This window comes from Dipodomys spectabilis, unplaced genomic scaffold (assembly GCF_019054845.1).
Source record: "Dipodomys spectabilis isolate Male_0828 unplaced genomic scaffold, ASM1905484v1 ptg000373l, whole genome shotgun sequence".
NCBI lineage: Eukaryota > Metazoa > Chordata > Mammalia > Rodentia > Heteromyidae > Dipodomys > Dipodomys spectabilis.
The window spans coordinates 2,694,013-2,711,077 of NW_024871050.1; the positions used below are offsets into that span (position 1 = coordinate 2,694,013).

Sequence of the window (17,065 nt, forward strand, 5' to 3'; positions counted from 1 at the left end):
TTTTTCATTTGGCGAGTTGGAGTGGCAATGGTTGCATGTGATTATTTTTATTCATTCTGCATCATGATGAAAAAAGTAAACCTAAAAATTAATCTCCTAGGGCTGGGAAGGTGGCTCAGTGGTAGAGTGCTTGCCTTACATGCCTGAGGCCCTGGGTTCAATTTCTCAGCACCACAGAAGCAAAAAGAAAAAAGCCGGAAGTGGTGCTGTGGCTCAAGTGGTAGAGCGCTAGCCTTGAGCTGAAGAGCTAAGGGATAGCGCCCAGGCCCAAAGTTCAAGCCCCATGACCGGACCCCCCCCCCAAAAAAAAAAAAATTAATCTCCTAAGCAGTGGCTCAGGCCTGTAATCCTAGCTAGTCAGAAGGCTGAGATCTGAGGATCACAGTTCAAAGCCAGCTCTGGCAGGAAAGTCTGTGAGACTCTTATTTCCAGTAAACCATTAGAAAGCCAAGCCGGAAGTGGTGCTGTGGCTCAAGTGGTAGAGCAGTCGCCTTGAGCTGAAGAGCACGGGGATAGTGCCCAGGCCCAGAGTTCAAGCCCCACGACTCACCAAAAATAAAAACAACAAAAATCCTAAAACTCATCTCCTTATGTAATTTCTTTCTCTCCCCCCACTCCCCATTCCCAGTGCTAGGACTAGATCTCATGGCTTCACATAGGTCAAGTGTTTGACCATTGAATGACATCCTCAGCCCTCCTTAAATATTTTTTATGGGAACAAAAGATATGAGCAAATAATAGGAATAGTACCATTGCCTTGGCAAATGTGTTTTTTGTTAATAATTTAGTGGCATGGTAAGGCTGTGTGTGATGTAAGTTGAAACTTAGTGTGGTGAACTGAACTTTCTAACCTTGCTATTATCTGAGAAGCTACTTCAGCACAGGAACATCCAATGCACTCAGGAAGGGACCATATAAGTTAATCTGAAACTTTTTTCATAAAAATCAGGACAAAATTATGCTTTCAATATATAAAAGTTCAAACTATATCAGAAGCTGCTGGTTCACAGTCTTATTACAAAAATGTGTCCTCTGGGTAGTAAATGTATTTAACCTGAGGTACATCAGGAGAAAAAGTAGCTGTCGTTTCACTAATGGAGAAAAGTCCAAGTGTTGTTGAAGGTTCAATTTACGAAACCAAAACTTATCTCTATTTTTGGAAACAATCAGAAACCTTAGCTGAGGAAGACTGTTGGATTCTTGCTGACACCTACATGCTACTTAAATGAGGCAGAATTTATCAGACTCAAAAGAGGTCAGAGCTGGGCATGGTGGTGCAACTTTGTAATTCCAGCATTTGGGAGGCTGAGGCAGGAGAATTAAGAATTTAAGGATAGTCTTCTCAACTTATACTCGATTCACCAACAAAACTGAAGAAGGACCTGGCACCAACACTCGTAGACTCCCTAGAGAAAATAGGAAAACTGTGCTTATTTTCTCCTCCTCTGGTGGCAAAGCCAAGGCCTGCCCCAGTGATGTAGATACCAGAGCTTTTGCTAACATTCTTTTTTTTTTTTTTTTTTGGGTCTGGTCGTGGGACCTGAACTCTGGGCCTGGGTGCTGTCCCTCAGCTCTTCAGCTCAAGGCTAGCGCTCTACCACTTGAGCCACAGCGCCACTTACGGCTTTTTTCTTTTTGCTTCTGTGGTGCTGAGAAATTGAACCCAGGGCCTCATTCATGCAAGGCAAGCACTCTACCACTGAGCGACCTTCCCAGCCTCATGGCTAACATTCTTGAGTCTCAGTAGGGATGGCTATAAGCATCTCACATGTTGTAGTTATTTCTTTTTAGCTGTGATTACAGTGAGGACTCAGTGTCTACTATATGTTGCAATTGATTTGATTTTGTGTCATAGTCACAGACTATATTTCTTCACTGTGTCATTAGTCACAAGTGAATGAATATGAGAATAGGTAGACAAAACTATGAAAATCAGTAGCACTGTCTCCAAAACAGAGCTTACTGCAGCTGAGTGTTGGTGGCTGCTGAAGCCTGCTCTCCTAGCTCCTCAGGAGCTGAGATCTGAGAATCACCATTGAAAGTGATCTAGGGTAATAAAGTCTGTAAGACTTTTATCTCCAATTATGTATCAGAAAGCCTGAAAAGGAGCTGTGGCTCAAGCGGTAATGTTCTAGCCTTGAAAAAAGCTCAGGGATAGTGCTCAAGCCCTGAGTTCATACCTTAGGATTGGATGTACAGAAACATACACACGAGCTTAATGCAATTTCTACTAATTATGATTGAAGTGTGAGCTATGAGTCAGCAGCACTGGCATCATCTGGGAGCTTAGTAGACCCTTGATATACTAAATCCCAGGCATCCTGAATCACAATAGCATTTTAAGAAGTCTGAAAAGCAGCTCTAGGAGGCATAGTTCAAGTGGTAACATGCTTGTCTGAGTAGGAGGCCCTGAGTTCAAATCCCAGTACTGAAAAAACTATCAAGAAAATCAAGAAGAATGTGTTCATATGCTACCTTTGTTTAAAGGTAATAAATTAGTTTTTTCTTTTCTTTCTTTTTTTTTGGTGAGGCTTGAATTCTGGGCCTGGGTGCTGTCCTCAGCTCTTCAGCTCAAGGCTAGCATTCTATCACTTGAGCCACAGCACCACTTCAGGCTTTTTTTCTGAAGAATTGAACCCAGGGCCTCATGCATGCAAGGCAAGCACTCTACCACTGAGCCACCCTCCCAGACTAGTAATAAACTATTATTTATTACTTTATGCCACTTTCGTAAATGCTCGATATCTTCACAATACAAAATTCCAAACACAATTAGGTTTAAAAGGTGCTCTCTCGCCATTAAGGACAACAACCCCCCTGCAACTCCCGTGGAGCTAATAAATGCGGCTGACTGCCCCATCCTGAAAGCTCAAAGCACGTTCGAAGATGTCTTCCATAAATGATGGGCGATTGGAAAATATGAGGCACAAACACAACCAGGCGACAGGGTTTTCCTCAGGGGCTGTGTTGTCTTTTTACATTAGTATAAGCCCCACAACCAACCCCACTACTACGAAGTACTCTAAAAGTAACCTTCTCCAGTCAGGACCGCGGGACTCCCTACCCTCAGCTGATTCGCGGAAATGACGTAACCAGCCTGTAGCACCGACTGCCCTACCTAGCAGAGGCGGGGCTGGATGCTACGTCAGCACGTCAGTCCTCACGTCCAGCCCCGAGAACCCCAGATCCGGGAGAAGAATCCTGGCGAGGTCGGCCAGCTGACTGCGGCTGCGCAGGTATTCGGTGGGGCGGGGCTTCTGCTCACCCCGTCCCCGCCCCTCAAGCTGGACCACTGAAGAAACGCTGCCGGAGGCCGCAGTAAATCGTCGGCGGAATGATTAGCCGCCCCGCCTCTGGCTCCTCCCACTCTCGCGCCCCGCCTGGAGCCGGCCGCCCCGCCCCCGTGCCCCGCCCGGCAGGCTGTGAGGTGACACGGAGCTGTGCCTTGGGAAGGGGTGAGGGCGGCAAGTAGCCCGCAGGGCGGCGGCGGCGGCGGCCCCCTATGTGAGCTCGGTGAGGGGAAGGGGGCGGCCGGGCGGAGGAAGCGCCGCGTGGCCCGGAGCGGGGGAGCCCCGGAGCGGGGGAGCCCCGGAGCGGGGGAGCCCCGGAGCGGGGGAGCCCCGGCGCGGGAGGGCCTGGCTGCTCGGTGGGCCGCGGGGCTGTGGCGTGAGGGGCGGCGGGGAAGGGGCGAGGCGGTCCCGGGCGTGTCTCGCCGCGGTCTGGTCAGCGACCTCGCCCCATTGCTAAAGTTTTTCTCGTCAGCTTCTGGCACCTGTAAAAGTTGGCCTCGGCTTGCGCAGGCTCTTCTGGGATGTCTTCTTCCTGGAGCTTGAAGGCAGGTAGGGAGGTCAGGTGGGCAGGTTGCCTTCCAGCTCTCTGGACTGCGAAAACAAACAGACCAGGAATTCCTCGCGCCTCCCCGCCCCGCCCCGCCCTGCCAGGCAGCAGCCTACCCTCCACTTTTAAATAGCAATAGCAGACGAGAACATTCTAAGACATTTCATGTGTTTGAAGTATGTCTTGGAAATACCGTGCCCTTCGTTTATAGAAAAATATGTGAGTGGGAAAGGAGTTGTTGCTCTTTGTTTTCACTTCATGCATTTCTTTCTTTTTTTTTTTGGTTGTGGATCTGCCCAAGAAAGTTCTAGGACTTTATATTGATGTTGCGTATCGTGTTGGTACCCATGTTTTCCTGAAACATAAGCTATAAACTGCAATCAGTGGAAAAGTTTATACTGTTGGAGTTAAAGCGAGTGAAAAAAGGACAAATCTCTAGTTTCTGATAAGTATAGATATTTCTAATGTGACCTCTTATCTGAACAAATCTTTGGGTATTTTTCTTTTTCACAGATTTATTTCCTATCAACCACTGATGAAGATATATCTGTGTATGTGCTGGAGTGACTGCCAGAACTCCCCTTTATTGGCCAGAGACAGTCCATTTGGTTCACTAATTTTTGTTTTCCCTACTGCTTTGAGCTTTACTGTAATGGCTGAAAAACTTGGAAAATAAAATGAACGTGCTGTGGTCTTGAACATAATTTTTTTGAGGAAAAATTAAAGTGCCAGAGTGAAAGCCACAATGGCATCCAGAGAGAGGCTCTTTGAACTTTGGATGCTTTATTGTACGAAGGTAACTGCTTTCCTTTTTTATTTCTGTGCTTTAAATTACTTGATTATAAGATGTTGTGCCTATTCTTATTATCTCTTTACTCAGTGGATAATAATGTATTCGTACTAACAGTCCCAAACTTAAGAACATGTAAGGAATATTCTGTTCCAACTATTGTGTGTGTGTTCCTGAGTTCTTGTTCTGGGGCTTGAACTCAGGGCCCAGGCTCTACTCCTGAACTTTTTGTGCTTAAGGCTGGCACTCTACCACTTGAGCGACAGCACCACTTCTGTCCTTTTCAGTTTATGTGGCACTGAGGAAATGAATCCAGGGCTTCAGGCCAGTAAGGCAAACACTCTACCACTAAGCCACATTACCAGACCTGTTTCCTACTTTTTCATGTTTGATTATATACACAATATTGGCACACTATTAAAAAATTTATTGTATGTTTTTTGATACTTTAATCTCAAAATTATGTAAGTAAAAATAGCATGTCCTAAATAAAATTCCTTGCTGTTATTTTCTCCTCTAAGTGGGGGTAGTAAACATTTTTTTTTTTTTTTGTCGGTCGTGGGGCTTGAACTCTGGGCCTGGGAGCTGTCCCTCAGCTCTTCAGCTCAAGGCGAGCGCTCTACCACCTGAGCTACAGCGCCACTTCCGGTTTTCTGGTGGTTTATTGGAGATAGGAGTCTCGCTGGCTTTGAACCGCGATCCTCAGATCTCAGCCTCCTGAGTAGCTAGGATTACAGGCGTGAGCCACCAGCGCCCGGCTGGTAGTAAACATTTTTGTGAGAAAGGTCATTGAACACTTTTTGGCTTTTTTAGTTGGTCATGGGGCTTGAACTCAGGGCTTGGACTGTGTTCACTAGCTCTTTTGCTCAAGGGTAGCACTCTACCCTTTTGAGCCACAGTGCCACGTCCAGTTTTCCGTTAGTTGGAGTCTAAAGGACTTTCCTGCCCAGGCAGGCTTTGAACCTTGATCCTCAGATCTCAGCCTCCTGAGTAGCTAGTATTACAGGCATGAGCCACCGGCACCCTGCTTCATTGAACCCTTTTCTCATTAATCTTTTAAATTGCATATGAAAGTTGTTAAGGTGCTTACTACACTGTGTTAACCACTTAAAGAGCTTTATTTCATTGACCCTTCACTAGTAGTTCTGTGTATATTGTAATTACAATTCTTACTGATGAGAAAACTGATAGAAGAATGAGCCTAGAACTCAATGGAGCCTGACTGTTAAAATTTTTTGTTTTTGTTATTTAGAAGTAAATTTCTTCTTTTATGAGTTTTTTAACATGGTAGGTTTGATTTTAGGTTTTTGAAAAGGGTAGTACTTAAAAACATGCTTTTTAAGTGGGGAGCTATAGTACTACTTTGAAAGTACTGGCAGGAGTCAGAGGAACACCCTTCATCTACTAAAGTTAACTTAGGTCTGTGTGGTCAAGTGCTTGTCAGACTCTATTTTGGCATCATCCCTTCAGGCTCCATTTTCTTTCTTTCTTTCTGTCTGTCTGTCTTCCTTTTTTAATACTTTCAGCTGTTTAAACAAAAGCAAATTATTCTTTAACAATAATCTCATTTATCTGTACTATTGATTTTTAGAGGTCACCCTGGAATGAATATTCTTTTGCTTCCTGGGTTTGATAGCTTTTATAATTACCAAAGGAATTATACCATGAAATATTTAATATGGATTTTTAAAATTGCTTTTAGTCTTGTGTAATTTAATACCAGAAACATCTTTTTAAAAATAGCTCTTTAAATAAAGAAGGAATCCAGTTTACCAGACACTTGAAAAGTCACTAGCATGCATTAACCAACAATTAAAATGAAATTTTAGTGCGTGTTCAATAATTTGAGAATGATTTATTAAATGATACCCTAAAACTACTTTCACTTAGTAAATGAAATTACATTACGTTATGTTTCTAGGTAGATTTAATTTTTTATTAAAGTAACAGTGCCTATTGAAAAGAAGATAGTTTATTGGTACACATTGAATTTAATTCTTACTGAGTTTTAAATAAATATGAATCTTTATTTTGAAACATTATTCTAAATAATGAAGGCCCATTGCATGAAGGTTTTAGTTTTTTTAAATAATTAATTTCTATGTGATGCTTGGGAGTCACATCAGCTCTTGAATGTGCTAAGAACTACATCTGTAACTCCTGTAGTCAGGACTGTCTTTTGGACAGGAAGATAAATTCTTTTTTTAAATTTAAGATGAAAACATTTATGTACTTACATGATTTATTTTAGATAATGATTTTAGTGTTTCATTAGTTCATAGATAGTATATACTAATTAGATAATAACCTTCTCTTCTACAGACTTCTTGACTCAGGTACCTATCAAATAAAAATAACTCTTCTGAGTCTGGATGATTGCCACATAAACAACTGGTCTCTGGACTTTCTAGCCTAATCCTACTACTCTAGCACTTGGTATCTAAAACTACCCTACTTCCCTACCCCCTCACTCCTTCACCTGACATATTTTTTTTTTTTGTCGGTCATGGGGCTTGAACTCTTGGCTTGGGCGCTGTCCGTCAGCTCTTCAGCTCAAGGCGTATGCTCTACCACTTGAGCTACAGTGCCACTTCCGGTTTTCTGGTGGTTTATTGGAGACAAGAGTCTCACCGTCTTTCCTGCCCTGGCTGGCTTTGAACCATGATCCTCAGATCTCAGCCTCCTGAGTAGCTAGGATTACAGGCGTGAGCCTCCAGCACCTGGCTTCATCTGACATAGTTTTAAGATAGATTTATTTATTTATTTATTTGGTCATGGGGCTTGAACTCTGAGCTTGGGCACTGTCTAAGGCACTCACCACTTGAGCTATGGCACCACTTCTGGTTTTCTGGAGATTAATTGAAGAGTTTCACAGACTTTCCTGCCTGGGCTGGCTTTGCACTGCAGTCCTCAGATAATAGCCTCCTGAGGAGCTAGGATTATAGGCGTGATTCACCTGTGCCCGGCAGATATTTTTATTTTTTTAAACATTAAAAAAGTTGTAAAATGGGATTTTATTTGTGATATTTTCATACATGTATAAAATGTACCCTGATCAAATTCATCTCCCTAATTATTATTCTTCCTCCCTCTTTTGATGAATTTTAAGATAGCTTTTGGACTGTTTGTATTTTCTTTTAATTATTTTTTCTATAAATTATTTGTAAGAACTTTTCAGACTTCTTTGTGAGTTTATACACAATTTTGACCCTGCTATTGTTTTTTTTCCACTGTTTGAGTCAGTTTTTAAACAGAGTATGTATACATTGTATTTTAGCAGGTACTGGTATTTGAACTCCAGGCCTCTCTTCCTCTCCCACCTTCATCATGGCTGGTGCTCTATAAGTCACACGTCAATTTCTGGCTTTTTGCAGGTTAGTTGGAGATATTGATAGTCTTCTCAATTTTTCTGTTTGGGCTGTCTACCTTAATCATCAGTTCAGCCTCTTGAACAGCTAGGATAATAAATGTGAACCATAGGTTCCCTTTTATCGTATTTCTCTCGCATGTTCTTTTTTGTTGTTGTTGAGAAAACCAGTCTTCACTTTAGAATTTTCTGTAATCTGAGTTTTACTAGATTATTTCCGTTTATTTTATTTAAGTGTTTTTCTCTTTTGGTGTTTTTTGGTGTGCTGGTCCTGGGGCTTAAATTCAGATCCTGAGCACTGTCACTGAGCTTTTGTGCTCAGTGCTAATGCTTACCACTTGAACCACATCTCCCTTCTAACTTTTTGGTGATTAATTGGAGATAAGAGTCTCAGGTAAGCCAGACTCTGGTGGCTCACACCACCTAGCTACTCAGGAGGCTGAGTGCTGAGGATCACAGTTTAAAGTCAGCCTGGGCAAGGAATGTCCATGAGACACATCTCCAAATAACCACCAGAAAAACTGGAAGTGGCGCTATGGCTCAAGTGGTGCAGCAATAGCCTTGAGCTGAAGAGCTCAGGGACAGCACCTAGGCCCAGAGTTCAAGCCTCATGACTGACCAAAAAAAAAAAAAAAGTCTCCTCAGACTTTCCTGCTTGGCCTGACTTTGAACCTTGATCCTCAGATTTCAGCCTCCTGAGTAGCTAGGATTACAGGTGTGAGCCACTTGTACTCAACTGTTTGGGTGCTTTTGTTTTTTATTTATTTATTTTTTTTGGGTCCGGTCGTGGGGCCTGAACTCTGGGCCTGGACGCTGTCCCTCAGCTCTTCAGCTCAAGGCTAGCGCTCTACCATTAGAGCCACAGCGCCACTTCCGGCTTTTTTCTTTTTGCTTATATGGTGCTGAGGAATCGAACCCAGGGCCTCATGCATGCAAGGCAAGCGCTCTACCACTGAGCCACCTTCCCAGCCCCTGTTTGGGTGCTTTTAAACTGGTAGGTATAGAGGCTTAATTGATTCAGACTTGATTTGGAATATGGAAGGTTAGAATAATTCATAAATATAGCATTTATTAATAATTTTTGCCTATGAGCATTAATTCATTAGCACTTTACAGAATTGTAATATTCTATTTTTTTCTCATTTATTATTGAAACACAGAAATTGTCCTGTCATCAGTTATTGATGACAGTTACTTAAAAGGGAAGGCAGGCTGCATTCTCTTTGTTCGTTTTTAGAATAATGACCAGATTTACTAGTATTCTCCGGAAGTGACTAGTTGCCTTTCTTGACTATCAAGTTCATCTTAATGATTATAATTTTTAGAATGTCTACTATTTTGCTGCCCTACTTGGTTTTCTGTGTGCATAAAACATTACATACATACCTGATTAAAGAAGACATCTTTGAAGATTTATGAAGGCCTACTTTAGGGCAGAATCTTCTTTTTTTTTCATTTTGCACTGTGCTAACATTAGCATTCATATTGCACAGTATCAGTATTTTACAGTATCAGGAATAATGTACTATCGGAGGATTTTTTTTTTTTTTTTTTTTGGTTGGTCATGGGCCCTGAACTCTGGGCCTGGGCACTGTCCTTCAGCTCTTCAGCTCAAGGCTAGTGCTCTACCACTTCAGCCACAATGCCACTTCTGGTTTTTTTCTGCTTATGTCGTGCTGAGGAATCGAACTCACGGCCTCATGCATGCAAGGCAAGCACTTTACCACTGAGCCACCTTCCCAGCCCTATTAGAGCATTTTTTTGTAAAATGTTTTGATAGTTGCTAGTGAAGTTACAAGGTTTTGTAGTTGCACCTTTGGGTTACGCTGCTTAGTAAAAGGAATGCTAATGGAATGTATGTCTTCTAACCGTCAGTGGGTTCATTTGTAATCCTCAGTATTTGTTTTTGTTTTTTTTTGTCGGTCGTGGGGCTTGAACTCTGGGCCTGGGCGCTAATCCTCAGTATTTGTGAATAAAGTCTTTCGAATAGAATTAAAATAAATGATTGGTTTCAGTTTTTAGTGTGGATCCTTATATAGTAAGCCCAATATGGCCTTACTATATAAAAATCTGGATAAAACATTGCAATTCTTTTTTTTTTTTTTTTTTTTTGCCAGTCATGGGGCCTGAACTCTGGGCCTGGGCACTGTCCATCAGCTCTTCAGTTCAAGGCTAGTGCTCTACCACTTGAGCCACAGTACCACTTCTGGCTTTTTCTGCTTATGTGGTGCTAAGGAATCGAACCCAGGGCCTCATGCATACAAGGCATGCACTCTACCACTGAGCCACCTTCCCAGCCCGAACACTGCAATTCTTTTGCTTTAAAAATATTTTAGCCAGGTGCCAGTGGCTCATGCCAGGAATCCTAGCTACTCAGGAGGCTGAGATCCAAGGATTAAGGTTGGAAGCCAGCCCAGGCAGGAGAGTCTTTTAGACTCTTATCTCTTAATTAACCACCAAAAAGCTAGAAGTGGAACTGGGACTCAACTGGTAGTACTGGCCTTAAGATAAAAGCTCAGGGACAGTGCCCAGGCTCTGAGTTCAAGCTCCAGGCCAGGCACACACACATACAAAATTTCATTTTAACTGACGATCATCTATTTATGATTGAGGTATACAGTGTGATATTCTGCTACATGGTATATATATTATACCACATACTTATTTCCTTGTATTGTTTGTTTTTAACCAAACTTCATACCTTATTTATCTCACTTTGTCCTAAAAAAGGGTTTAATCGCATTGTTAGAAATAGTTTTAATAACTTCTCAGCCTTATTTAGTTATTTTTATATTACAAATATATTACCTGCTTATTCCTGTCCTTGGAAGTCTTTCACTAGTGTATATGACTACTAATTCAAATTATGAAAAGCTTGTTGTGGTGACTCACATCTCTCATCCCAGCACTTGGGAAGCTGAGACAGGAGATTCAAAGTTCTAGTTGGCTGCAGAGCAAGTTCCAGGTCAGCCTGAACTATATAGTGATATCTTGTCTCAAAAGACTGAAACAAACAAGCAGTATCCTCCATCTCCTAAACAAAAAAATTATATAATCTGAACTTTTCTTTCCTCTAAATAGTCATCCCCACCCAGGGGCAAGGATTTGATTAACAGTGCATTTTATATAGCTCTTATAAGTTAAACATTAATTTGAACAGGTTTAGTCTGGTATAACTACTTGTCTAGCTATACTTAAGTACAGAGGGCAAAATGATTTACTGCTTGACATTTAAAGATTTTATGTAAACATAGTAGGCATATATAGTTCATATTGTTATATGAACATAGGTACCATGTTCACTGCCTTTTTATGTTATTTCTTAAGCTAGGAAACAAAAACATGGAGGACAAAATTTTACGCAACTTTATATCAACATTTTGGAATTCATGTATTTGCACAAAAAGGCATATGTATCTTAAACTATATCAATTGCTGCCATTACACAGGATATATTTTTGTAAGACAGTGTTTATGTGCTTGATTACCATAATATGGAGAAGAGAAAAACAGCCTTTCAAATTGTTAGGGTAAGATTAAGATAGTTTTGTTTTTTCTGGTATAAAGTATCACAAAATGCCCAAGCTGGGGCTAGAACATTCTTATACTCTTGATCTTCCTGCTTCAACCTTCCCAATGATGGGATTACAGGCATTTCTTTGCTTTTTATACATTTAATTTTGTGTAACAGAATTGGAACCGAACTGAAATTGAGTTTTAATTGTTTCTGATATGAAGGACCTAAAAGCAGGTTATCTAGTTTCCTTTGAACTCCATTTTCTCACCTGTCAAATGGAAAAAATAACTGTCAAAGCTGTACCTCTTCAAGTGGTTGAGAGAAAAATGAATTGGTTGAGATAGATGTATCATAAAAGTAAAAATACAGAAATGTAATTAATAGTACTTTGTAAATACACGTGTCTAGGAGATAATTTCTAGTTAGGGAAAAACAGAGCAGTATTCTTTTTACATTGGTAATAGTGAGGCTGTCTTTACGAGTGTTTTAATCTACTTACTAATTTTTGCATCCAAGCGTAGTGCTTAATTATCTTGACTAATGATTTGAGGTTTCTTTTTATTGCCCTCCTCACTTTAAACTAAGTTTGTTTTGGGCCTTGGTGATGGTCCATTTCCTGCTGTTGCCCTTTGTATTGCTAAATCTGGAATATGACTGAAATAGATAGTTTTGCAGTGAGCTCAGAATAAACTTCCTTTCAGAATAAAAGTTTTGATTCATAAATTTATGATGTGTTTTTGTTCAGATTAAAAATTCCAGTACATCTTTTTGTTCAGATTTGGAAAAATTGGAATGAATACTCTTCTAGTGAGAAAATCATCACTGTATTAGTACATATTTGGATATAATCCTAAATATGAAAATAAAGATGGACCAACTCACATCATTCCTTTTTAGTTAACCTACATTTAATAAGTGTGCATTGTAAGGAATAACAATATCTCTTGATTTTCTATTTTTTATTGCCTAAACATGTTCATAGAAGGAAGGAAATACTCTGACTCTAGAGAAAATGAAAAATATTTAACAGCTTAATAATAGTGGCTATTATTTAAGATGTCAAATGGAAAAACACATAATTTATGTTAGTGGCCCTGGGAGTAGTCCTTAGGAAATAAATATTACCTTTGTGGTTTACTTAAGGAGACTTATGTACTATTATACAAAGTTAGATATATGAAATTTTTTTTTTTGGGTCCGGTCGTGGGGCCTGAACTCTGGGTCTGGACACTGTCCCTCAGCTCTTCAGCTCAAGGCCAGCACTCTACCACTTGAGCCACAGTGCCACTTCCAGCTTTTTTCTTTTTTCTTATGTGGTGCTGAGGAATCAAACCCAGGGCCTCATGCATGCAAGGCAAGCGCTCTACCACTGAGCCACCTTCCCAGCCCTATATGAAATTTTTTTATTCTGAGTCTCAAATTTAAATTTCTCTGAAGCAAGGTAGAATTTATAGCACTGTGTATGTAAACATAGCATAAAGTATAGTTGTAGGAATCTAAATAAAACTTCAACTATTCCTTATTTGAACTGGTAAGGCTTTCATTCATAAAGGTCAGTATGATTTCTCTATGTTTTCAGGTAAACACCTGACTTTTCAGTGCCTGAGGAATATTTGGGCAGGAAGAGAGGTCTGTTCTGGCTAGAAATAAGAGTAGAAGAAGAGAGGACAAAAAGGACTTAAATAGAAAATTATAATTTAGGAAACAGATAAGGAGTCTAATACTCCCATGCGTTAGGCATGTACTAATGTGTACAAAAAGATGGAGAAGTCTAATGGGCTGGTGGCTCCCACCTGTAATCCTACCTATGTAGAAGGCTGAGAATGGGAAGATTATGGTTCAAGGCCAGTGAGATTCCTTTTTAATACCAAGCATACCTCTTGGTGTTCCTGCATCTTAGCAGTATTTGAAACTGAGAATGGGAGGATCACCATTACAGGCTAGCCCGGCCAAAAAGTTCAAAAGTCTCCATCTCACCATAAGAAGCTAAGTATGGTAGTACATGCTTGTTACCCTAATTATGGCAAGGTGGATTGCAGTCTAGGTGTGCACCTGGGCAGGAAGTGAGATCCTATCTCAAAGGAAGTGAGACACTATCTCAAAAATGCCCAGCATATGAAAGGGCTAGAGGCATAGCTCAGTAGTAAAGCATCTGCTTATCAAGTGTGAGGCACAAGTTCAAATCCCAGTGCCAGCCACTCCCCCACAAAAAAGATGATGCTAGAAAATTGGGTTTGAAAATGGAGAAAAAGAAGTGATGATTGCCTCAGAAAGTAGAATGATACTATGAAGCAAGTAGTCAGAATCAAACTCAACATTGCATTTAAGAACAGCATTATGAGTTGGGTGCTGGTGGCTCATGACTGTAACCTGGCTCTCAGGAGGCTCAGATCTGGGAATAATGGTTCAAAACCAGCCTGTGCAGGAAAGCCCATGAGACTCTTACCTCCAATTAAGCTCCCCAAAAGCCAGAAATGGAGCTGTGTGAGGCTCAAGTAGTAGAGCACCAACTTGGAGCAAAAAAGCCCTGAGAAGGCAGCTAGGTCCTAAGTTGAAGCCCCAGGCCTGGCACAAAACCCAATGAAACAAAAACAGCATTGTGGAAGGCCACACATCTGTAATTGTAGCACTCAGAAGACTAAGGCAGGAAGATTGTAAGTTCAGGGTCAGCCTGGACAACATTTATCAAGATCATGCCAAAAAAAAAATACTATCTTGGACTCATTTCAGAGATGGTTTTAGTAAAAGCAGTTTTTAAAAAATGTTTAAAAGGGGCTGGGAAGGTGGCTCAGTGGTAGAGCGCTTGCCTTGCATGCATGAGGCCCTGGGTTTGATTCCTCAGTACCGCATAAGCAGAAAAAAAACAACCAGACCTCCCCCCCCCAAAAAAAATGGTTAAAAATAAAAAGAATTAAAAAGTACAAATTCTCATTTTTACTAATTTTTGTGTAGCATAGCCTGGTCTTGAACGTACGGTCCTCCTGCCTTCTGCCTCTTAGGGCATTTATTTTTAAAATTTAATTTTTATTTATTTATTTATGTTTGGGTTCGGTTGTGGGGACTGAACTCTGGGCCTGGGCACTGTCCCTCAGCTTTTCAGCTCAAGGCTTGTGCTCTACCACTTGAGCCACAGTGCCACTTCCGGCTTTTTTCTTTTTGCTTATGTGGTGCTGAGGGATCAAACCCAGGGCCTCATGCATGCAAGGTAAGCGCTCTGCCACTGAGCCACCTTCCCATCCCTAAAATTTAATTTTTATCACACCTGGAATTGAACCTAGGATTTCCTGCATGCTAGGGAAGTGCCCTACTAAGTTACACTTCTTGCTCCCATTTTATTTATACTTAAAGTTGCTGCCAAAGTACTTTTAACATTTTACAATATTTTCTGATTTTTGTACTAAGCTGGTCAAGGGTCTTTAATGGTCTATATATCACACTTTACATGGCATTTAGAACACCTAAGAATTAGATTCCCAAGAATCCGTTTGTAACTACAGATCTATAATTTCAAAAAATACTATTCTACCAGTTGAACAGTTACAGATGATCACTTGTTACCAATGTAAATGTGACCACTAAAACTGAATTAAAAGTACTAGTGTAGGGTAATTATCCCAAATATACTATAGTTTGAAAGTATAAAGAATTAAGAACACAAACTTTAAAAGTTCTTATGTAAAACTTAAGGGTTTCTGAACATATTTATCTGATATTCTTTAGGATTCTTGGACTTCACTTTTAGAAATATAACCTTTAATCATGTATATCTGATGCATTGCTGTTGCTATGCCCTTTTTATAGCTTTATTTTCCAGTTTATTTCAAAGGAGTGAAGAATTGAGAACAAGAATCTAATCTCCCACTGTGTGCTCTTTTGGTCACAAGTTACCATATCTCTTCTTTACATAAAATGTATTTCACGTCATCCCAAGAACTTAACTCTTATCCAGTTATGCAATCAGTTTAGAAACACAGAATCCTGTTACACACATCAAGACCAATTGTGATTTTTCTTAATGTTAACAACTGAACTTAGAAGACACTGTGCTCCCCACAAACCTAACATACAGTGGTGAAACTGAGATAGGGCACAATAAATATTCTTCAAAGGAGAACAATGAGAAGCACATAAAAGGCACTGCAATTCTGAAAATTGCAAATATTGCCTTCTTCCTTTCCCTTCTCTGATTTATTTCTGTTCCTTGGAAATAGCTACCTACCCTCTTTTTAATTGTTCTTGGATTTGTGTTTTTGGAACTGCTTCTTTTTCCTTTGGTCATATCTGAAGATGGTATTAGAGAGTGTACTTTCTTATATTTAAGCAACACTCTCAGCTTGCTTTCTGCATCAGAAAGTTTCCTATGACGGTGAATGCTTTTCTACCCTTCTAATTCTATTTGCCCTTCCCTTTGTCTATTTGAATTGTCTAGTAACTCCAATGTGATTTTTATTTATTTTTTATTTTTATTTTTTTTGTATTTTGTTTTGTTTTTGTCGGTTGTGGAGCTTGAACTCTGGGCCTGGGTGCTGTCCCTGAGCTCTTCAGCTCAAGGCTAGCACTCTACTACTTGAGCCACAGAGCCACGTCCAGCTTTTTCTGCTTATGTGGTGCTGAGGAATCGAACTCATGCATGCAAGGCAAGCGCTTGCATGCCTCATGCATGCAAGGCAAGCACTGTACCAATGAGCCACCATCCCAGCCCATCCAATGTGATTTTTATAGTTGAAATAAGAGGCATACTGCGTTCCTCTTTAATAGGAAAAGATTGGGATTTCCTACTACATTAGCTTCAGACTTTGAGGCTAAGGCATACAAATGTACAGTTTTATATATAACCATTTTAAATCATAGATCATTACAATCTTTAAAGTTCTGAAAAGAATAGAATTTAAAAATAAATCTTAGATTATTGTAATTTATAATTGTGGAGATTTATTTTTTTCTGGATCTACTGCTTCTGTTGTTAATATTCATGCTTGCTGCCACTAGAATATATAATTTCTGGACTACTTTTGTGTGTGTACTTAGTAATATGTTAAATGTGTTAATTCTTAAATTACCAGTAAATGATACTAAAATTTAACACAGTAAGAATAAGTCTGAGTGGTCAGTCTGATTTATATTTTCTCTTTATATTCAGAAGCTTTGGTATTGACAAAAACTCATGATTTCTTTGGTGAAAATAATTCATTTTAGCCAGGTTTGTTTGTTCATAGCTATAATTCTAATAGTACAAGTGAGCTAGGAGGATCTCAAATGTGAGGCTAGCCTGGATTACATAAAATGAAATAATACTTAGAAATACCTAAAATATGCTGGGCACTAGTGTCTGACGCCTGTAATCCTAGCTACTCAAGAGGCTGAGATCTGAGAATTGCAGTTCAAAGCCAGCCCAGACAGGACTGCTGTGAGACTCTCATCTCCAATTAACCACCAGAAAACAGAAGTGGTGCTGTGGCTCAAGTGGTAGAGCACTAGCCTTGATCTGAAGAGCCCAGGGATAGCGCCCAGGCCAGAGTTCAAGCCCCACAACTGACCAAAACAAAACAAATGA

General features: G+C 40.3%; 1 protein-coding gene across 1 annotated transcript in view; it reads left to right on the plus strand.

Annotated features, from left to right (window-relative positions):
• The first annotated feature begins 3,416 nt into the window (after positions 1-3,416).
• Positions 3,417-17,065, plus strand: part of Nbeal1 (neurobeachin like 1) — a 177,479-nt gene continuing 163,830 nt past the window's right edge. The window contains 2 exon segments of the mRNA XM_042666952.1: positions 3,417-3,504; positions 4,351-4,633. Coding sequence (XP_042522886.1) covers positions 4,583-4,633 — 51 coding nt within the window. The 5' untranslated portion in view covers positions 3,417-3,504; positions 4,351-4,582.